General features: G+C 44.4%; 1 protein-coding gene across 2 annotated transcripts in view; it reads right to left on the bottom strand.

Annotated features, from left to right (window-relative positions):
* Positions 1-20,002, bottom strand: part of ULK1 (unc-51 like autophagy activating kinase 1) — an 80,321-nt gene extending 60,319 nt beyond the window's left edge. For both annotated transcript variants that reach the window (XM_072983094.2, XM_072983092.2), the window contains exons 1-3: positions 18,487-20,002; positions 15,698-15,790; positions 15,514-15,555 (exon numbers count right to left, since the gene is read on the bottom strand). In XM_072983094.2, the coding sequence (XP_072839195.2) occupies positions 15,514-15,555; positions 15,698-15,790; positions 18,487-18,576 (225 nt within the window). In that variant the 5' untranslated portion in view covers positions 18,577-20,002. The remainder of the gene's footprint in view (positions 1-15,513; positions 15,556-15,697; positions 15,791-18,486) is intronic.
* Positions 20,003-23,679: the final 3,677 nt, after the last annotated feature.

The raw sequence follows: 23,679 nt of genomic DNA on the forward strand, positions 1-23,679 counted from the left end.
AAACCTCTGAAGTTTCGTAACAACAGGTCCAGTAAAAGTACAATCTACGTTGGGGAGATAAACAGACGACAGGGGAGCGAAGGATGGGAAGGGAAGGGAGAGAGAAAATCAACCAGCAAACTTACGAAAAAAAAGGAAACGTAGAATTGGCAACGCTATCTCAAAACTTCCTGTCTTGTATGTGGGTGTGGATGTACAGATGCGCACGCGCACAGGCATAACTCATAAATACAAATCTCAAAAGTCACCGAATGCCTGACTGGATAGCTCAGTGGTTTAGGTATCTGCCTGTGGAGCCAGAGGTTGGGAGTTTGATTCCCCACTGAGCCTTCAGGGAGAAGAGCCAGCCTGGGTAGCCTTGGGCCAGCTGCATAGAGTCCCAGGGCTCCCCCTAGAGGAACAGAAGGGTAAAGCACTTCTGAGGATTCTCTACCTGGAAACTCCTGTAAAGAGTCACCATAATTCAGAATTGACTTTAGAGCACGTGATTATTAATATTGTTGTATTAATGTTGTCGTTGTCGTCATCACTGACCCTCAGCCGTAACTATTCCACAGGAGTGTGAGGTTAAATATATTTTTAGAAAGAGCACCGTTGTACCTATCCTGAATCTCTCAAATGGTGAAAGCTTATTCCCTAAAATAAGAAGAACAAGATACAAAACAAGTTTGCAAAATACAAATATTATCCTGCAATTAAATCTGTATCCAAATTTTAATTGTTTTATTTGTTGCCTTTGGGGGGGAAAACACATTGTTTTGTAAGTTTTCTCTGTTTATCCTTCATTCTACCTTGGCTGAAAGCCATCTGTATGGTATTGACCATTTGAAATGTTTGAAATTGACATTGTTTTAAAAAAAATGTGAATGCTGGGTGTTTGTTTGGCTGGCTGCCTTTTATTTGTTTCTTTCCCTGTTGTTACGTTTATTTTTGAACATTTTCCCCCCAGTGTTTTGATGGCCTTTAAGCAGAAAAGCCACATACAAAAGGCGAAGAACACAATCATAAAAAGCCAAGATTTCTCCTATTTCAGCAGAATCCATTCGTCTATGGCTATCACTAGTAAATCGGAACAGACAGGGTGTGTTATCTTTAATATTCCATATTACAGGCTGAGATATTACAAGCTTTGCTGTCAGCCTGCAGCTAAAGTCTTCTACATCTGTAGAAGCATCTAGCTTTTCATACCAAGATTCTGGCATGAGTACAAAATAGGATATCGCCTGTTTTTATGATGACTTATACCCTTCCGCAGTCATGAAGTCCAAGCTCAGAAACAACCTTCATAAATATTGATATAGTTTTCTTTTCTGGAACACAAACCACAGCTTGTCTGGTCAACTCATGACCCAAGCAAAACAAACCATGGTTTGCTGTGACTCACTAGGACAGCCACACACACACCCCCGTTGGTAAGACACAATATGCTGGTTATATTGCAAACATGGTGGTTTAAGAGAGAAAGGAGCATGTGTAACAAAAAGAGAGCAGATTCTCCTGCGTTTCAAACCTGAAATTGAAGGGTTTACTCCTACAATTAGAATTTAAAGAAGGTGAGGGGACAGGAACTGTAAAATGTCTCACAGCTGCTCATATGGGAAGCCTTTTGTACAATACATGGCTATAATGAAATGTTCTCACTAGTACAGAAGGTCCTGGCTGTTTTCCTAGTCAACTTGTCCCTCTGTGACAAATTCAGCACATTTCTGGCCCAGCCGAGATGGACCATGTAACCAGTTCTCGTATTGTTTACAACAGCCTCTCTGTCTAGTCGCCTAGGGCGATCCTTATCCCTTGCGAGTACGCGAAACGCTGTTAACATGCCTGGTCTAATCAACCCAAGCCGACCACGAGGGTACACTTCCCAATCCATACCAATTATTCATGCTCCAGAAGCTAATGTACATTAGGGGCAGACACTTTGTTTGCATGTTATGTACGAACTCCAAATCAAAGAAACAAATAGATAGATAATTTAATTATGAAGGCCAAACTGCATGTTGTTTCCCAGAAGGTGACAGTTAGGGAAGGCTCACCTAAAGATGAAGGTCACAATCTTTTAAGTGTGCTTTTAAAGTGGTTTTAGTTTTTATAGGATCTTTTTGTTTTACATGATCCTACATCTAATTGTTTTAAATATATATATATATGTGTGTGTGTGTGTATATATATATATGTATATATATGTATATATATGTGTATATGTGTGTATGTGTGTGTGTATGTATGTATGTATGTATGTATGTATGTATGTATGTATGTATGTATGTATGTATGTATGTATGTATGTATGTATGTATGTATTGCCCTGTAAGCTTTGTTGTTTAGTCGTTAAGTCATGTCTGACTCTCCGTGACCCCATGGACCAGAGCACACCAGGCCCTCCTGTCTTCCGCTGCCTCCCAGAGTTGGGTCAAAGTCATGCTGGTCACTTCGGTGACCCTGTCCAACCATCCCGTCCTCTGTCGTCCCCTTCTCCTCTTGCCTTCACACTTTCCTAACATCAGGGTCTTTTCCAGGGAGTCTTCTCTTCTCCTGAGATGCCCAAAGTCTTGCAGCCTCAGCTTCAGGATCTGTCCTTCCAGTGAGCACTCAGGGTTGATTTCCTTCAAAATGGATAAGTTTGTTCTCCAGGGCAGTGGTCCCCAACCTTGGGCCTCCAGATGTTCTTGGACTACAACTCCCAGAAGCCTTCACCACCACCTCTGCTGGCCAGGATTTCTGGGAGTTGAAGTCCAAGAACATCTGGAGGCCCAAGGTTGGGGAACCACTGCTCCAGGGGACTCTCAAGAAGCTTTACCAGTATGTTATTTATTGTGCACTGCTGTGAGTCCCTTTATGGGAAAAACGAAGTGAAATAAGCAAGCCGCTTTCGGTTCATCTACCCCAGTTCACTCCCACCTGGGCACGCCAGGAACAAAATCCGTGTCCCTTTTAAAAACAATCCAGAGTGCCTTATGCCTGAGCTATGACTGTGATAAGGAAAAGCAACCTGACTCACTTTGTTCAACGCTAAAGCCACATTTCCTGTCTCTGGCAGCCCATAATAAGAAGATTATGCAGGTCATTGAGACATCCCTCCACCCATGCGGAGGAAAAATGTAGCCAAACCAGAACAGCTACCACGAGTCTTTTCTTCATCCCTAGATGGACGTCAACAAAACAGCCCAAGGGACATCCATTGAAGGAGAGACTTAAATCATTAAAACTGTGACAAGCCATAGTTTAAGCCAGAGTAAGGAACATGTGGCCGTTTGGCCCCATGTGGCCTCAGAGCTAGTTCTGCACACCCCCTCTCCCTCCAGCAAAAACAGATCCTCAAAAGTCTCAAGAGTATGGCTGGGGTGTGTGTGTGTGCTTTACAACTCAGGGGGGAGCTTTTCCTTCCAAAAAACCAGAGCATTGAAAGAACGCTATTCTTTCTCCCCTCTCTGTCTTCTTTCCTGAAGGCTAAACATGCCCAGTTCTTTCACCCTTTCCTCCTAGGGCCTAGTTTCCAGCCCCCTCTGATCCTCCTTGTTGCCCTCCTCTGAACTTGCTCCAGTTTGTTAGCAATCCTTCTTAAACTGTGATGTCCAGAACTGGAGACGCAATACTCAAGGTGAGGCCTAACCAGTGCCGAATCGAGGGGAAATAGTAACTCGCGGGATTTGGAGACTATACTTCTGTTCATGCAACCTAAAATAGCATCAGACGTTTTTGCAGCTGCATCACACTGTTGGCTCATATTCATTCAGGAAACAAGCCAGTTTCCAGACCAATACCAAGGCATGCTTTTCGTATCATGGTTTCTGGCTAAGGAACAAGCCGGGATTCCTTCACAGCAACTGGCCCTCGCATCCTCATGAACCAGATCACGTCGGCAGCACAGCGCTACCCAGACAAGCCGAAAGGTGATGTGGGAAAGCTTTCCTTTCTTGGAAAGGATAAGATGCTCCGCTAATTAGATCTTCCCGGGGCTTTCGTTCCAGCCCCCTCCCCCACCACCACTATACACGAGCGACGTTCTAACGTCTGGTTGATCGGGTACATCACGAATCCCAATGACCTATTTCTGCCGAGTGTCCTGATGCCAACTCCCCGGCTGCTCTGCCTAAGGGAAGCAAAATCCGAAGCAGAAAACGGCGTTCTGAACTATCGCTCAGCAACGCTGGCTTTTTCCTCCCGTCCCGTTTGCTGCTTTTGCAAATACAAGCTGTTGGGTGTGTTTTCCCCGCCCCCCCTTCTAATGCAAACAAACAGCTGCAGCTATTTTTAAATAAATCATAAACGGTACTATTAAAAGTGTGTGTGTGTGGGGGGAAACAACAACCCACAAAGAAAAGGTGGAAAAGCTAAGCTTCTGCATAAATGCGGAAAAAGGAGGGAGGGAATCTCTTTAGACAATCCTTTAACTTGAAAGAAGGTCAGACGCCGTCTAAGGAGAGGCAAAGGAAGAAAATCTATCCGCATTCAGAACTAGGTTTGGAAGACCTTGTCGGGATAGAAAGATTAGATTTTGAAAAACATGTCGCATTCCTAGATAAGTTCGACGTCTACTCAAAGACAATCATGAGCAGACAATGTAGGTTCGCTGGAAAGAACCAAATGTTCTGTATTACGGAATATTCCACGCTTTGCATGGAATTATCCAGCTCGCATCCCTGGTTTACCTAGTTTATACAATTTCTACAAAGGTGGGACCAAGGTCAGAAGTGAGGGAAGAAAAGGAAGGAGAACAGGGAGAGGTGACGATTTGGTGGGACATGATATTCCGGATAGTTTAATGTAACTTCTAACTTCTGTGGACTGTTCGTTGATGCCTTCCAGCTGTTTTTAACTAGAGCTGCAAAAAAACCTCACCAGCAATGCCCAAGGGCTGGAATTATGGGATTTCTAATCCAAACTCAGGAGCATCAGGTTGGTCCTGATGACCTGGTAGGTCTCTCCCTCTTTTCTTTTCTGCCTTTTCCTGAAAAATCCCAGACACGCCACTCAACGGATGGAGAAACAAGGTATAGAAGTTCACGTTTTTGACGACAAGTTCCCAACATCGTCCCAGCAGCTTTGGCCAACATTGTCCAAAAGGCCCGTCTCTACTGGAAAATCAGGGTTCAAAGCCCTGGGGAGAGACCAGCATGGAGAAAAGTCACTGTCCTTTTTCCTATCAGAGCTTAGAAGAAAGGATTCAGGGCTTCATACAAGAGCAGGGAGTTGCTAACTGCATTATAACAATTGCTTTCTCTTTTTTGCTGCCAGGAAGGAGGGAGGCACTTGTGAGATTTTTGCAAGGTTGCCAAAAATAACAGGAAAAGGGTGTTCCCAACCCGACACTTGCTGTTCGGCCTCAGACAGCAAAATGTCTTGGGTCAGCGCTGCCTCCTGAACCAAAAGCTTGTGAAAAACTGACTCTCTTGGAGAAGAGATTTTCCCTTCATGCCTCCGGGCTCCAAGACTAAAAGCTCACACACCCTGGTCAAATGTCAACACATGCTTCGAAATCCAAACGGGTCAGTTCAGGAGAGAAAGATTGGCGAAGGCTTTTCCACCCCTGTCCTAAAGCCCGTTCTAAAGAGGGTCTATTTTTGTGTGTGTGTGTGTGTTCATAATGGAAATGCTGATGGAGCCCCCCGAGAAAACAAGCGCGTGAATAACGCTCGCAGAGTAACCGGACGCCAGCCGCCGCATTCCAAAACAACGCCACATGCCAGTTTTCAATTACACTTGGGAAAGAGCCATCGTGTCACCCTACAGGAAAAAAACACACACACACATACAACACTCTGAGCAATGTTGCTGGAGGCTTCCAGAAGGCGGTTTGCGGCGTCTCCTAAGTGGTTCTGTCTCACCACCTCATCCCTGACGTGCCATCTGGTGATCGGCAGGAACACACGAAGGCCGGTGAGATGAATGTCTGGCTGAGCCAGCCGACGACAACACGGAGTCAGCAGGCTAATTTGCCATCTTCACATCCACAAAATGGCCACTCCCTGACAAGATGATCACGCTGCACCTCGGCAAATTTATGTTTCTAGCGGGACAGGCTCGCTGAAGTCTTCAGCAGTTACCTGAACACTGTGCCTTTTCAAACATTCATGTTCTGCATCTTAAAATGGGTCAAAGGAGGGAAGATAAGGCAAATACAGTGGTGCCTCGCTAGACAGTTACCCCGCATGTTCGTTTTTTCGCTAGATATTGGCTTTTTGCGATTGCTATAGCGATTCGCAAAACAGTGATTCCTATGGGGGAATTTCGCTGGGCAATGTTTGGTCCCTGCTTCGCAAACTGAGTTTCGCTAGACGATGATTTTGACAGCTTCCTCCGCGCTCGCAAAACGGGTGTTTTTGGGACCTAAGCTTCGCAAGACAGCGATTTAAACAGCTGATCGGCGGTTCGCAAAGTGGCTTTCCTATGGCCGATCTTCACTAGACAACGACGATTCTTCCCAATTAGAATGCATTAAACAGGTTTCAATGCATTCCAACGCGGAAATGCTTTTCGCTAGGCGATGATTTCGCTAAACAGGAATTTCAGTGGAATGGATTATCATCGTCTAGCGAGGCACCACTGTAAGAAGAAAATGTGGTACTTCATGCTCTGGCAGTGACTTTTTTTAAAAAAAAAACCACATACATTCCTTTCAGTTTTTAGGTTTGCACCCCTTTTCTGCAAAGAAACACACCTAGAGCCCAACATTTCCCCTACAGCTGTTGCGGTAGCCATCAAAACACTTCCGACTTATGGCGACTCTATGCATGCATGACCTCCACAATGTTCTGGTCAGGTCTTGCAAACTCCAGGCGGTGGCAAGAGGCGGAAAGGGGGAAAAAATTAAAACTGGGTCTTCTTAGCTCTGCACCTTACCTTATGTCTACTCTCCAAAAAAAGGGGGGGGGATTTTCCTCTTTGCCATCTTGAGGTAACCACTACACTGAACTGACTACACACTCAATTTATAAACATCTATGAGCAAGAAACAAAATCGCTCAACATGTAGAAAACTAGTTTTGACTAGGATTTCTGGGCGTTGTAGGCCAAGAATATCTGGGGACCCAAGATTGGGAACCACTGCTTCATAGACTCATCTCCCTCCTCCCTACCCACAGCCAGGTTACCTCATATAAATGCAGGTTTGCCCCAGTTTATCCTGCTCCGAACATCGCTCGATAATAAATTCTAGAAATATCCCATTCTCATCCATCATCACGGTCTCACTAGGTCTCCTACACTCGGCTGGCCCCATTAGCACTACTCAATAATACATAACCATGTAATAACTAGGACACTTTCAAAAGTTTCCAGAGACCATTCGAGTTCCCAACCAAGGCCATTAGGAGAGGGGGAGAAATTAGCAGGCAGCAGCCAGAATCTCATCCACTTCATGTTCTATTCCATGCATGGCTAGAAAAGATCTAATAATAATAACAACTGTGTGTCATCAAGTCAATTGTGACTTACGGTGACCCCTTTTAAGGTTTCCTAGGTAGAGAATATTCAGAAGTGGTAGGTCCTTTCCTTCCTCTAGGGGGCACCCTGGGGCTGTGCAGCTCGCCCAAGGCTACCCAGGCTGGCTCTACTCAAGAGGAGGCACAGTGGGGAATTGAACTCCCAGCCTCTGTCTCTGAAGCCAGGTACCTAACCACTGAACGTATTCAGCAAGCTTTGGAAAAGATCTACCAGCTTCAAAATGTAGAAGAAAAAGGGTACCACTCAAAACATCTCAAGCTGACCGCAAAGCGATGCAACCCACTTTGGGCAACCCTCAACAGATGGCCCTTTCCACCATGGACCATTCCAACTCCCTATTATTTTTCTCAGCAACAACAAAAAAAGATCTGATAAGGAAAGCATCTTAATCATCATAAACCTAGCCGTTTCCAGCAAGAATTCATAAACACTGCCTTTGCTGACTGTCTATGGTGTCACGGAATGTTCATAAGTTGTCAAACTGGTGCCCTCCAGATGTTGGGAATAACAAAAGCCCCCTATTTCCGAAGGTTAAATCTTCATGCCTACGTTACCTAGGACAGCTGCATTTAATAATAATCTTTGAACTTGGGCCCTTTGGGGAGACAGGTGGGATAGAAATATTTTAAATAAATGAATGATAAAGAACTGCCGAGCTGGAAGGGATCAACAAGGAGGCACAGCGGGGGAATCGAATTCCAGACCTCTGGTTTTGCAGCCAGAGACCTAAACCATGGAGCTATCCCAGCTCCTTTATTAATGATATTTTGAAAGGTCACTTTCAAAAAGTTATTCTTTCGATGACTCCATTGGTAGGAAGAAGCGTTGGTTTTTGGCTCTTAGGAAATGAAGTTCACATCCCGAGGCGAGTGCCAGGCTGATATTGATTATTATACATCGTGATGGCTCAGCAGTGAGTTCTTTAGAAGTGTGGCCAAAACAAGACACTCTGATTCCATCATGACTCAATCTCTTAAAAAAAGATTTTTTTTTCATCATAGCAGGTTAGCACATACAGCATCCTTGTTTTCGACATTGCCTCTTTTGGTTTTGTAAGCCTGAACACGCCCTCTCAACTCCCCCCCCCATTTCCTTCTTTCTCTTTGAAGAAAAGGAGTAGAAGCCTTTGATTAGCAGTCTAAAATTGCCCACCATCCAAAAAAAAAAAGGGGTGGTGGAGAATAATAAATTTTGCAGCTGCCAAAATCCAGGAAAAATAATAAGAATGTACCGCCAAGTCAATTCCGACTTACGGCAACCCTTTCCAGGGTTTTCCAGAGAGTACTCAGAAGTGATTTCCCATTCCCTTCCATTAGGGGTGCCCAGGACTGTGCAGCTGGCCCAAGGCTACCCAGGCTGGCTCCACTCACAGGAGGCAGGGTGCGGAATCGAACTCCCAGCCGCCGGCTCCACAGTCAGATACCTAAGCCACTGAGCTATCCAGCCAGTTGCTGCTGCTGCTGCTGCTGCTGCTGCTGCTGCTGCTGCTGCTTCTTCTTCTTCTTCTTCTTCTTCTTCTTCTTCTTCTTCTTCTTCATCATCACCATCACCATCATCATCATCATGTGCCTTCAAGTCAGTTCTGACATGGTGACCCTTTTCAGGGTTTCCCAGGTTGAGAGTACTTGGAAATAGTATACCAGTCCCTTCATGGGTGCCTGGGAACTGTGCAGCTGGCCCAAGGCTACCCAGGCTGGCTCTACTCACAGGAGGCAGGGTGTGGAATCGAACTCCTAGCCTCTGACTCCACAGTCAGATACCTAAGCCACTGAGCTGTCCAGCCACCTGCTTCTTCTTCTTCGTCGTCATCTTCGTCGTCATCATCATCATCATCATCATCATCATCATCATCATCATCATCATCATCATCATCATCATCATCATCATCATCACGTGCCTTCAAGTCAGTTCTGACATGGTGACCCTTCTCAGGGTTTCCCAGGTTGAGAGTACTTGGAAGTGGTTTACCAGTCCCTTCATGGGTGCCTTGGAACTGTGCAGCTTGCCCAAGGCTATCAGGCTGGCTCTACTCACAGGAAGCACAGAGAGAAATCAAAATCCCAGTCTCTGGCTCAGCAACCAGATCCCTAAAACACTAAGCTATTCAAGCCAGCTGGTTCCAGGAAAAAAAAATAACTACGCCCAATCTAAACTCTTTCTGCACCCCATCAGCAGTTATGAATATCACCGATTAGGAATAGACAGTTCAGAGGTGGATAAACGGAAGGGCTTCCATCTGGAATAAGGCAGGGGAGAGAGCGACAGAGCAGAAAAATTAACACAGCCTCTTCTCATCCTGGAATGAAGGACGAAGGTCCCTTCTCCAGAAAAAAAACACATCGTATTTCAACAGGAACAGTGAGCAGGGTGTTCCTCCCTCTCTCTCCTTCTTGATTATCACACTATAAACATAGCCTTAGGAGAGGCCTTTGGTTTTCACTGCAAAAATAAAGATTATTTTAAAACTCTTGGAAGGGCAAGGAAAAACAGCAGCCGAGTGCGAAATCACCTGCCCACAGAAGCTGTGGTTTTCGTCAACCATTTCCTCCGTTGCGCAGGGCAGGGTTGCGGAAACGCAGCGGCAACCGGAGAGGGAGAACAGAACAACGAGAGGACAGGGTGGAGAGCGGGAAAGTTGAAAAACAGATTTAACACCTGCCGTAACCCTCCACGAGAACTAGCCCCTTTGCTGGTTCTAGGAGGCGAGAGACCCCACCACCACCACTACAAAACACCTTGCAGATTCTTAAAGGACGTACAGTGGTGCCTCGCTTTAATGGCGATAATCCGTTCCAGGAAAATCGCAGTTAAATGAAAACATCGTAAAGCAAAGATCGTCATAATGCGGTTTTGTCGTAATGCAAGGCAATCGTAAAGCGAGGCACCACTGTATACATTTACAGCCATAATAAGCTTCTGCAGACATGAAACATGTTGGCCCCCGGCAGCTTCAATGCTGGGATGCGGGTTTTTCCAAAGCTCTAAAAAAAATGTTCCAATCCTTTGAATAATGTTCTTTGGCTTAGCCCGGCTGGCTTGTTACCAGATTATAACAGAAGGTAGATTAGGCACCAAAAGGGATTGTCATACCTGAGATTTCAGTTTTCTCCCCATTGGGAGAAAATAAAGAATGAAAGACCGTCAGCCCTTTCTTTAACGTCTTAGTAATAACTACATGCCGTCAAGTGAATTCTGACTCATGGCAACCCCTTTCAATGGTTTTCTAGGTACAGAGGCACTCAGAAGTTGGTTATAACCCATTCTCTCCTTCTGGGGTGCCCTGGGACTGTGCAGCTGGCCCAAGGCTCCCCAGGCTGGTTTTTCTCCCAGGAAGCCCAGTGGGGGAATTGAATTCCCAACCTCTGGCTCCGCAGCCAGAGACCTAAACCACTAAGCTATCCAGCCAGCACAAAGAACACCTTACAGATGTCCATATCTGATCTTTAGCCCATTCAACAGGATTGACAGCAGCAGCACAATTCTGCTATGGATAAACCCAGACATTTATGGTGTGGATACATCCCTGGAGACCAAGAGGAAGGTAATCTACAGTTACTATGGTGTTCCTGATTACTAGGGACACATGCGGAAGCTATATAATGAAGAAAGCTGGCAGGAGAATAATATTGATTCATTGGAAAAGTGTCGGAGGAGCACTTTGCTGATAGCATGGGCCTCCAGAAAGCCAAAATAAGCGGGATCCTGAACAAATGAAGCCCAAACTTTCTCTAGAAGTAAAAAGGACTACAGTTGTGCCCCGCTTAACGATTGCCTCGCTTAACGAGGAAATCACTTTATGATGAGGTTTTTGCGATTGCAATTGCGATCGCAAAACGATGGTCTAAATGGAGGAACTTCGCTTAGCAATGATCGGTTCCCTGCTTCAGGAACCGATTTTCGCTTTACGACAATCAAAAACAGCTGATCGTTGGGTTTCAAAATGGCTGCCGGCTGAAGAAAATGGCCCTCCGGATTCCTCGCTGCACAGGCAAGGAAAATGGCCGCCCCTATGGAGGATCTTCTCTGGACGGTGAGTTTTCAGCCCATTGGAACGCATTAACCAGGTTTTTATGTGTTTCAATGGGCTTTTTTATTTCGTTTGCCGATGTTTTCGCTCTACAGCGATTTCGCTGGAACATATTAACATCGTCAAGCGAGGCACCAGTGTAATAGGACGCTATCGCGTTTTGGACACATAATGAGAAGACAAGGATCTGTAGAAAACAATGCTGGGTCAGATAAGACAACAGGAAAAGAGGAAGATCAAACATGAGATGGACTGACTGCCTAAAGGAAGCCACGAGATTCCAAGAGCTGAAGACCTTTCGGTCGTTCGTAGGGTGGCCCAAGTTGGACACTCCTTGACCGCACACAATATGGTATGAAAATGTCCTCACATCTCTCCTCTTACTCAGAGGGGTCAATGGCAGACCGGCCACGTACCATCTCTTGCAAAGGCAGAAAGCGTTGGCCTCCAATCGGACTACGAGTCCCAGCAGCCCTCACCAGCACAGACCATGGTGACGTGTGCTGGCAGTCACAGCCTGTTAATATTCAGAGAGTCGTATTTGCCCACGTGACAGATATCAGGTGTCGTAAAATGTCGGCCCTACCAGGGGGCTTCGTCATTGCACCCACCGTTAGGCGGCCGATCTCGGGTTTCATGAAACGGCCTTCAGTTATGAGTCACTTAAGCTGTAACCCAAATGAAACAGCGCTTTTAAAAAAAATGACTTTGTTTTACTGCCCGAAAGGGTGGGAAAGAATAAGGCCTAAGACACTATCCTGATTTTCTGATTTTGGCCGGGGGGACAGGACCGTTTTTAGCTGTGGTGCCTCGGTCGGCAAAATGTCCTGGGCCGGCCACGTGAGGGCTTGTGGAGAAAAGGTAGAGAAAGAGGCGTTTTTACACAAATAAAAAATATTTAAAAATTTGAAAAAGCAAACTAAAAAAAAAAAACAAGTTGTAAAAAGGAAAGAACAAGCCATTGGCAAAATAAAAATGGGAAATCAGTCTTCTTGTGATCCAGTGGAAGGACACCTTCCCCCCCCCAGTGTGTCAGAATGGGAATGAAGGGGTGTACCCCGCTCTCTACCCATAACCTATTTTTGGGAAATGACATCCTTTGGATCTTTATTTACTTGAACGGTCCACGCGGAAACAAAAAGGCTGGATATTGACACACAGGTTTTTATCGTTTCGTTCCCTCCTGGATATACAGTCCCAGAATTCTTCGCCAAGTACCCCCCGGCCGACATCAAACTAATCCACACATCCCAACGCCGCGATCCATGCTCAGGCATGTCTCTCTCTCTCTCCCACTGACCCATTGAGCCATTCTGGCAAAGCGAGCGGGAGGAACGGAATAAGACACGGCCTCGCACATCGGGAATCCCATAACTCGCATTGCATTCGAGCACTCAATCAGCGAGCTGACAGACGGCCACGGTGGCCGCGTGACCCAGCAAAGTCGGAGGCTACCCACTAGCCGGGGGGATACGGCCATCCGAGGGCTGAAAGGTCCCAAGCAAGCAAAGAGAAGAGAAAGGTCAAGGACCCAGGAGTTTCCTTAGGTTCAGGAAAGTTGTGTCTACCTGGCTTTCCGGGAGGTAGGTAAAGCTTTTCCTGCACGACAACTAAGGAAACCACCATAACTAAGGCTCCACAGACTGTCAAAACAAATCCTCAGTGGTTTAGGTCTCTGGCTACAAAGCCGGAGTTCAATTCCCCTTGTTGACTCCTTGACAGGCATCGGAGTCGTTGATCTATAGGGTCCCTTTCCAGATCTGCAGTTCTAAGATGATTATTATGATAGATTATAATACAGAGTTTGGGGTGTGTTTTTACTGCAACTCTCAGAAGGGCTGGGGGGGGGATTCTGGGGGATGTAGTCCAAAAAGCTCAACACGAGGGCCCAGGAGGTAAACCCTAGCCAAAGAAAGAGAGAGAGGGGGGAAAAAAAAAACCACATTTCTACTACTGAGCACAGCTTTTAGGAACTGGTGTTATCCATGCAAACACATCCATAGAAATCAAATAAAAGTCAAAATGGTCTCCATCTAAATCGGGGTTAAGAAACGGCTCATAAAATTTTTAGCCTATCAGTTCCATAATCCTCACCACTTCTGGGAACTGAAACTCTGAAAAGGGTCATCCCTACCCTTTTCCAACACTGTAATTCCATAACTAGAGTTCCCTGCAACAGTTCACCATTCTGTAACTTATGGAACTACAGTTACCCTAGATTCCTCCCAAGGATAAACATTGCCACCTTTTCTACTACAAGTATTTATTTATCTTTTTTTAATGCCACCTTTCTCCCTGGTTAAGGGACCCGAGGCAGCTAACCAACTATTCAATAACAAAACCAAACCACAATACAATACATTATTACATTTTTAAAAAGCAATTAAATGTCAAATCGGGTGAAAACACGGATGGAAAAACATCTTGAAAAAGCTACATTATAAAAAAACACACACACACAAATAAAATAAAAACACTTAAGAAAACCAGGCTAGCTTTTCCCTCCTGCTTGAAAGAATGACACATTTTAGAGGAAAGAGCCTTTCAAATAAACTTTAAATCGACATTATGCAGAAGAGAAATAGCTAAGCAGACACGCAGCGGCTCAGCTATGTTTTCTTTTTTTTTCGAACGGCAAAAGTATAAGCCAAAAAATAGAGACGGCGGTGTGTTTACTGTCTTGCCACTTCACATGGGAACAAATCAAAGGCAGAGACCCAACAGGAGGATTGCAAACAAGAATATTTATCAGGTGATGTTTTTACTCTGCTTTGAAAACAGGCATCATCCTGTCCCCTCCTTCGGGGAAGGGGACAAGACGGCAGGATGATTTCTAAGAACGGTGCTCTCCTTGGTTTAAAAAGTAACTGCACAAAACTTATTTACAGCCGGATTCTTTGACCCCAGATAACTTTTCCCCGCAGGAAAGGCAGTCCCTGTGCCCCAGATGTTCAGAAGCCAACACAAAGGGAAACCGAGTCTTCCAAACTACAAGTCCCAGAAGGCTTTGCAAGCAGCCCCTGCGCCAAAGAGGATTCGGTTGCACCGCTGACGACAAGTTCCCCCGGCCGCCAATCGGAAGGCGCAAGAGGAATGTCAACAAAACAAGGGTGGATGAAGGCCACATGACAACATAGGGAGAGAAAACAAGGCAGACTTCTTGCTAATTCTGCCGGAGCAATTAAAGAAAGGCGGTTAATCTCCACCAGAGAAGACTCCCGGGTGCAAAACTAGCACAGGGACCTAGCTTTAAAATAGAACTTAATTGCAACCCAACCGATTCGTTCTGTCCCAACCTAGCGGTGTCATTGTCAAGGGGAGCCAAGAATAATCGAGACCGGTGGGTCTTTCCAAATCTCCCCCCCTCCCACCGCTTGTTGCAACATCTCTCCCCTGAGGAAGAGACCAGTGTATCTCAGAAGCTGGCACCTTTTCCTGCACCTCCTAAGCCCAAGGACGGCACTCTTTTTTTCGTAGAGCAAAAACAAGGTTTCGTAACATAGACTGGGGACAAAATTCACAGGGACATTCGCACTTCCAGACATTCCAAAGCTGGGGGGGGGGAATCACAAGGGGGGAAAACAAGCAGAAAAGAGCATTCAACCCAAAAAAGGTCAATTTAAATGTATTTAGAATTCATCAACCCAGAGAGAGAGACAAAAAGCAGGTCAAAGCCATCAAGAGAGGCCTAAGTCTTCCTAATCACATATATATCTTTTTTTTAAGGTTATGCAGATATAATCAACTGCCCCAAACATGCCAGAAGAGCCAGACTAAGAAAAACAGTTTAGAAACCACCAAAAGCCTATCTCCCCCAGAGTTCTCTTCCCAAGGAAGCCAGTTTATAAACCATTAAAAAAAACACAACAATACATAAAATAACAGAATTAACAAAAGGATCAGAACAACAACCTCCAACCACTCCTTAGGATTTTATCTCCAGCATCCATATTTCCATATCCCTGAAAATTTGCAATGGATTCTTGTCTGGGCACATTTAAAGCTCCCTATCTTCAATCCGTCTAATCTTAAAGTCTTACCTGGAAATCGTACAAGGCCACAATGTTCTCGTGCTTCAGCTCCTAGGAAAGAAAACGGGACAGAATATAGCATAAGAAAACAAATCGCTCCCACCCCATAGACTGAAATGTGGAGATCGCCTGTCCCCCCCCAAAGCAAAATGAACAGTGTTGGCGTCTGGATTTCTCCGGTGTTTGCTTTTACCTTGAGAATCTTGATTTCCTTCCCCAGGAGAGTTTGAGATTTGGCCAAGTTTTTCTTGTTGATGCATTTAATCGCCACTTCCATTTCGGGCTTCTAAGGAATGAAAAAAAAAAGGTTTTTAAAAAATGAATAATTTCAAAGCAGAATGTTTAGGGGAGAGCAAACAGGATCGCACCTTTACACACACCCCCATAGCACCATGTTTGAACAAGACCAAATACTTGAACAGGAGGGGGAGTTCAGCTAGGAAATGCAAGTTCAGTACAGTGGTGCCTCGCTTAACGAGCGCCCCGCTGAGCGATTAAATCGCTTAACGAGGGGCTCTGGGCCATCGCTGGAGCATTCGCTCAGCGATGGCTCCTATGGCGTTTTTCTGCTTTGCGATATTCGCTAAGCGATTCGCTTAGCGAATATCACATAACGAAGCGGGGGAGAACAGCTGATCGGCGGTTCCAAAATGGGCACTGGAAGGTCCGCGCTGCATTTTCGCGCCCTGCCCTCGCTTACCGAGGGTGCGAAAATGGCGGTGCTATGGAGGAAGATCGCTTAACGGTGAGTTTTAAAGCCATAGGAACGCATTGAACAAAGTTCAATGCATTTCTATGGCTTTTTTATTTCCGTTTAGCGATGTTTCGCTATAGCGAAGGTTAATCCAGAACGGATTAACCTCGCTATGCGAGGCACCACTGTATTCAAATCCACCCCCAGCACATGTCCAGACTTGCCCAAGATTGAATTAACATTGTTGGCACTAAAACAAAGCTTTATGCTGCTCTTACACGGACACATATGTTTCTTTTATTTCATTGTTGGCCATTAAAGAGAGCCATAAAAGCAAGGCCATTTCTGGAGACCAAGTTATTGTTAAGGGATAAGAGTCTGGACATATTCTCTGCCGGTTTTATAGGAACCGGTAACGGAATTCCCTTAAAGGAAGTTAGCCTTTCACCTACTGTCCCCAAGACTCTAGGAGAGTCGGAGACCACTCTCAAGGGGGAAGAGATTGCAACATACAACTCCTAATATTAATAATGATATAGTGTATACTGGTCTGCTGATCTTCTCTTGCAGCCCACGGCATCGCTATTTTCGGCACAGAACAGGGGGAGTCCTCTCCCCTACCGATCCGCTTGGATGCGATGAAGAGGGTGCTCGCCTGGGTGGAATTTTCGGGTCACCTCTGGGGACCAACGGTAACATCAACACGAGACTGCGGTACAGCTCCTGGGGAATATTTATAGTCCCGCCAGCGCTATAAATGTGTGTTTGCTGGCCGGTGGCTGCCACAGATAGGACATGCCAAGTTTCCCCGAGATAAGGCCTTGTTTTCATTTGCCGACCAAAAGTTCGCACTGTTTTCACAAAGCTCCAAATTTCTGTCCCACTTAAGAGATCAACTCTCTTGAAACTTACTTTCCGGGTAAAGAGGTCCACCGGAGGAGAAAAAAAACCTTATTCCAATTTTCTCCCTTCAAAGGGGCATCCTATTGACCTCAATAAGTCTGGGGCTCTCCTGCTCTCCCTACCCCACCCGGGGAAAAGTCCCACTGAATGGAACGGGGACCTTTCCCCTATAGACCTTCATCGGATGGTGTGGTTCACGACCACACAGACTCAAAACCAGGCTCACCCCAACCAAGGAGTTACCATTGTGGGCTTTACTTCTAGGAAAACCTTTCCTGGAGGTTTCCTTGAGATGTTCAGGAAGGAAGGAAGGAAGGGCTTGGGGACATTTTTCATTTGAGGTTTTTTGGGGGCCCCCACAAACAGAAGGAGTTTTCAAGGAGTTTGGGAGTTACTATCAAAGAGAAATGATCCACAAGCTATTTTATTCGGGGGGGGGGAATCTGTATATTGTTTTATATGTATATACATACACATATACTGTACATATATACACATGTATACATACAGTGTACATACATACAAACACACACACATATATATACACACACAGTATATATATACATACATATATATATATATATACACATACATACACATATATACATGCATACATAACACACACATATATACATATATAGATATATACATACACATATATACATATATACATACTGTATATAGATACATATATACATACACTCATATATGTGTGTGTATATATATACATACAGTATATACACACAGTATATACACACACATATACACGCAAAGACACACAAATATACATATACACACAGTATATATATGTATATGCACACACACATATATACACACAGACACACAAATATAAATATATATACACACATATACATATATACACACACACATATATACACACACACACAAATATACTTATATATACACATATACATATATATATATATATATATACACACAGTATATACACACACATATATACACAGACACACAAATATACTTATATATACACACATATACATATATATACACACAGTATATACACACACACAGACACACAGACACACAAATATACATATATATACACATATACATATATATACAGTATACATACTGTATATATATAAACACACAGAGTATTCACACACACATATACACACACAGACACACAAATATACATAGGTATGTGTACACACACACAAAAGTTAAAAGGCAAACCACACAATGCCCACACCAAAGGATAATAATAATACTGGAATAATAATAATTAATAATAATAAACAACTTTCAACAATGTTTCCATAATATTTTTGAACCCTGCATTCCGTCTTATGGCACGGGGTATCTAAAAAAAACAAAACCAAATAAAAGCATTCTTTCTTTACCTCTTTATGCCTGCCTTTGAAGACGACGGCAAAAGCGCCATGGCCGATCAAATCTTTCCGGCTGAACTCGAATTTCCCAACAGTTTCCATGATTTCCTTCGTTGGGTTTCCCAGGGCAAAGGCGAAAATTTTAGCTTAGCGGTAGTAACGAGAGAAGAAAAAACGTCTAGCTCAAAGGGGGGGTGGGGGTGGAAAGAGAACAAAGGAACCCGAAGGCCTTCCGAAATTCTTCTTTATATTTTTAAAATTCACAAATTAAAACTCAATAAAATCCCGACCCTCCCCTTTCTTTCGAGCCCAATCAAGAGGAACTAGAAATCTGGAAAAGTAACGCTTCTCTCCTGTCCAGCTCTCGGCAGCTTAATTTCTGGCTTTGTATGCCCACCTCCAGGTCGGCCATCGGCTGTCTCTTGGGGAGAAATGGCCTGGATTTAGTCATTGTTACAAACGGGGAGGGTGGCGAGTTCGAATCCCGGCTACCGAACTTTACCCATTTTTTTTTTTTTGTTAAAGCAAGAGTGTGGGAATAATTAAAAAAAAAAAACAGCAATAACAAGAACAATTAAAAGATTGGAGATGAGATCCGATCCAAACAGCCCAGGAGCCGAGATCTCGAGTTTAGTGAATGTCTCCAAAAAAAATAATATATATATATATATATCCCTCAACCTTTAGGGAGGGGAAAATAAATAGGCTGATGCAAGACCGGCAGGTAATTCAGTAAGAAACCTTGCTAAGCTGGAGTGGTCAAGTCCACCTTAAAAATATAAAAAAAGAGAAATACAGGAAGAGTCCACCTTAAAAGTAAACACAAGCCAAAAAGAGAGAGGGGGGAAAAAATAGAACCAAGAAATCCACCTTAAATGCAAATCCACCTTAAGAGTTGTGGGGTGTATGGTTATTTTTTTTTTAAAGTCTCCCCTTTTTTTTTTCTCCTCTCGGTCGGTGGTCGCCTCCCCCCCCAAGCAAAATGTCCTCCAAAATAGCTTCCAAGAACGATCTCCAAGCTTCGTAAGGTCACCCCCTTCTTCTTCTTTTTTTTTTCTTGCCCCCCCTCCAAAAAAATAAAAATTAAAAAGCAGAAAGGGAGGCTTAGAATCCTTTTGTTACGTCGAGGGCGAAGCACTTTTCCAAAAAAAATAAATCAAAATAATTGCAAAGGTTCCTCCGGGTTGGGTCTTCTTGCCTTGCTAAATATTCTTGCAAAGGTGGGAAAAAAAGGAAAGATCCGTGGAAAGGGATGGAGGGAAAAAAATTAAAATTAAAAATAAATCAAGCCACCGTCCTTGGTGTTTTTTCCAACCCCAGACAAAAGACCTGGGAAGCTCATCTGGAGGATGTGTTTCTTCTCCTCTTTCTCCCTCTCGCGTTCTGTATTTTTATTTAATTATTTTTTCTCTCTCTCTCTCTCTCTTTTTCTCCCTCCCCTTGTCGAGGAGCGCAGGCGCCGTTCGGAGCAAGAAGGGACGCCCGCCCGCCTGCCTTCCAAGCCAGCCAGCAAAAAAAGAGAGAAAAGGATGCGCCCGGTGGCCAGTTTAAAAGGCGCAGGAGCGGCGCTCTGAGTCAGACGCACGCGAGTCCGGGAGCGCGGCGGGTTGGCTGCCAGGCGCGGCCCGAGGAGGGGAGGCTCTGGAGGGAGGCGTCCACCCCTGGGAGGGGCAGGTGGCGGTGGAGACCGTGGGAGGGGTTATTCTATTTTATTTTACCTTGTTTTATTTTACTTTTTACTTTATTTTATTTTACTTTTTATTTCATTTTACTTTACTTTATTTTATTTTACTTTTTATTTTATTTTACCTTATTTTATTTTATGACTGTTGGAGGAAGGAGACTCTGATTTCGTCAGGGTTTGGGGGTGTCACTGGCTGTCCTGGATCCATGGGGGGTTTTAGATGTGTCTTGCCTGCTTTGCAAATCCTTCAAGTAAATCTCACACTTAATTCCTATTATTCCCCCTCTTTCTTTCTTTCTTTCTTTCTTTCTTTCTTTCTTTCTTTCTTTCTTTCTTTCTTTCTTTCTTTCTTTCTTTCTTTCTTTCTTTCTGTCATCCATCTTTTTTTCTTCCATCATTTCTTTCTTTCTTTCATTCCTTCCTTCTTTCTTTCTTTCTTTCCTGATTTCTATCTTCCTTCCTTCCATCATGTCTTTCTTTCTTTCTTTCTTTCTTTCTTTCTTTCTTTCTTTCTTTCTTTCATTTTTTAGAATGCTATTACATTTTATGACCATGATTTAGCCCTTTAGGCCAGTGGCCCCCAAGTTTGGGCCTCCAAATGTTCTTGGACTACAAGTCCCAGAAGCCTTCACCACCACCTCTGCTGGCCTCTGGGAGTTGAAGTCCAATAACATCTGGAAGCCCAAGGTTGGGGACCACTGCTTTAGGCCTCTTACGCTTGCTTGTATGTAGCTGCAGGAGATGCCCAAGACGATGTGATGATTGGTTTAGTCTCCGTTCTGGGCGTGTCGCCTGATAGGCTGGCAAAGCAATAAAGTATTCGGGTTCCTTTGGGGTTTTAGTACGAACTTTGCAGGGCCGGCTCCATAGGATCGAGCCCTCTTCTGTCCCCCCAAATCAAGCTCAATGTTGCATAGGGGGCTTTCTTGGCGCCCAAAGGGATGCCATCATCTGTTACCACCTCATTTCCAGGTTTTTTCCGATTCTCTCTGACTTTTAACTACAATCTTCCCTGTAACTGGGGGTGGGAAGGGAGGTGGGGAATGGAATTTCCCAGGAATCGTGTGCTGTTGCTAGTGATCCCTTTTGTAGTGCAAAAGGGTTGAAGGTGGTTTGGTTTCAAATGAGCAATCAAGAGCCATTGAATTTGCAAAAGACCCGCTCCCAGTGTCCAGCCTTTTGCAGTTTTCATCTCTCGGCCGAGGATTTTGACTTCAAGATCTCTGCTTCCCTGAAAGCACAGATAATGGATTTTTTTGGGGGGGGGGGTGACCTGGCCTTACTGGGTCATGTACCTCACTGGGTGGACTTGGCTGTCACTGCCTGGCCTACCTCACAGGGGTGTCGCAAGGATAAAAGGGGAGAGCAATGTGTACTGCTTGAACTCAAGACACATGAAATAGAGAAAACTAAAAATAATAAATAAAAAAGAAAAGCAACAGATGTGCAATCTTTAGCAGCCATCCTGTTGTTGCAAATGCACAGAAAATATTATCTTGGGGGTGCAGGTGTAGTTGGAATCCTATGCATGGTCTGGCTGTGGGAGCCTCCAAGCGTAAGTAAAGATGCAGGGGGGGGAAGCAACCCAGATGTTTAAAAAATCTGGCCCCCGAAGGTAGGTTCCACTTCGCCGTCAGGTAGGGCCGGCCCTGCCACCCAATAATGGCCTGTGATCTAGGATGGAAAAAAACTTTCAGGAGTATAGGTTTTCACGGAAGAATACTCGGCTGTATAAGGTTGTGGGCTCAAGGGATAACGGATGCCCTGGGGGGGTTGATGTAAGGCCGGTCATCTCTTGGATGCTTGGCTTCTCAAGCCATTCCTGAAATCGCAAGAAGGCAAGGGGGGAAAAAAGAGGGAGGTTCATGGAGTCCCTAAAGGTTTTTGTTAGGGCTGGCTGAGCACCGTCTCCAACCAAAGTCCAAATAGGCTTGATTTGAACTGAGCCACAAGATGCCAGGATCCCCCGGAATGCAAAGAGAACAAACTTATCCATTTTGAAGGAAATCAACCCTGAGTGCTCCCTGGAAGGACAGATCCTGAAGCCGAGGCTCCAATACTTTGGCCATCTCATGAGAAGAGAAGACTCCCTGGAAAAGACCCTGATGTTGGGAAAGGGTGAAGGCAAGAGGAGAAGGGGGATGACAGAGGATGAGATGGATGGACAGGGTCACCGAAGCAACCAACATGAATTTGACCCAAGTCCGGGAGGCAGTGGAAGACAGGAGGGTCTGGCGTGCTCTGGTCCATGGGGTCACGAAGAGTTGCACACAGCAACTAAACAACGACAACAAGATGCCGGAATCAAAGCAAACTGGCCAAATTTGATGCCAAAGCAAAGTTAAAAACTGGTTTGAATCCAGGGCCTCTATCAAACTGGAAGAGGGTCTGGTGGATATTCGGGACCACCACAAAGTCTACAAAGTGGATCTTGGGTCAAATCATGCCTGGCAGCAAAACTGATGAAGCTGAGGCTGTCCTACTGGGAGCCCATTGTAGAAAGACGGGCCTTGTTGGAAAAGTCTGTAATACCAGGAAAAATCAGAGGCAGCAGGAGAAGAGAGAGAGAGCAGCTTCATTATTTAGAGCTGCTGCCTCCGTATTGCTTTACTCTTGATGATGTCCAGGTTTCATAGGAGAGCAACAGGAAAAATGTGGTGTACAGGATTTATGCTATTCCCCCCTCCCCAGTTTTTTGCCTCCTTTCAGCGAAGGAAAAGCACAAATAAACACAACAATGGCAACCCTTTGGATCCCTCCTGGCTTTTCAAATCATCCCAGAGCACATGGTTAGAATATATTTATGTCATTTTGGAATCATATGTTTTATGGCATAAGACTATTTCATAGGTAGAGCAGGCAGACTCTGTCAGAAACCTTAAATAACATCACAAAAGAGGTAAATCAGACTTTGGGAAGTGATGTTCAAAGAGCCATCCATTCTCTTTACTAATTGCAGTGTTCTAAAAATAATTTGTAACCATTTTCCAGGCTGCGTGGTTTAGCTTGTATAACAAACGTGAAATCTGTCTTTGTAACAGATTTTGCTATTGTTTTTGTTGTTTTCGCTACCTTGTGTTGTTATATTACTTGGGGTTTTTTTTAAAAAAAACTTCTCTGTTGCTTCTTTCATTTTTCTCCAAAAAGAAAATCTTGAGATTGATCAGCGTAAAACTTTTTTTTAAAAAAAATCCCAAACAGCCGCAGTATCTCTGAAAAGGGCCTGGAAATTTTACTCTTAAAAAGTAGCTTCAAAACTAAACCAGCTGTATAGACATAGACACATGCAACGTAAATATCATTCTCTCTCCATGTGCTCGGTTGGAAAGGTAACTTTTTTTCCACCCGTTACATAAAAATCCCCATTACATAAATCCTGCCTTTGACGTCTGCGTTAAACTAGCAGATCACCCACACAATAAACTTCACTAGCTTCTAGGGCTAATTGAGAGAAGTTTGGTGTGGGTTTTTTTTTTGTGGTTTTTTGAACCATTTCCAGAATGGCCCAGCCAACACGATCT

The sequence above is a fragment of the Pogona vitticeps genome, chromosome 14, assembly GCF_051106095.1.
Source record: "Pogona vitticeps strain Pit_001003342236 chromosome 14, PviZW2.1, whole genome shotgun sequence".
NCBI classification, from domain to species: Eukaryota; Metazoa; Chordata; class Lepidosauria; order Squamata; family Agamidae; genus Pogona; species Pogona vitticeps.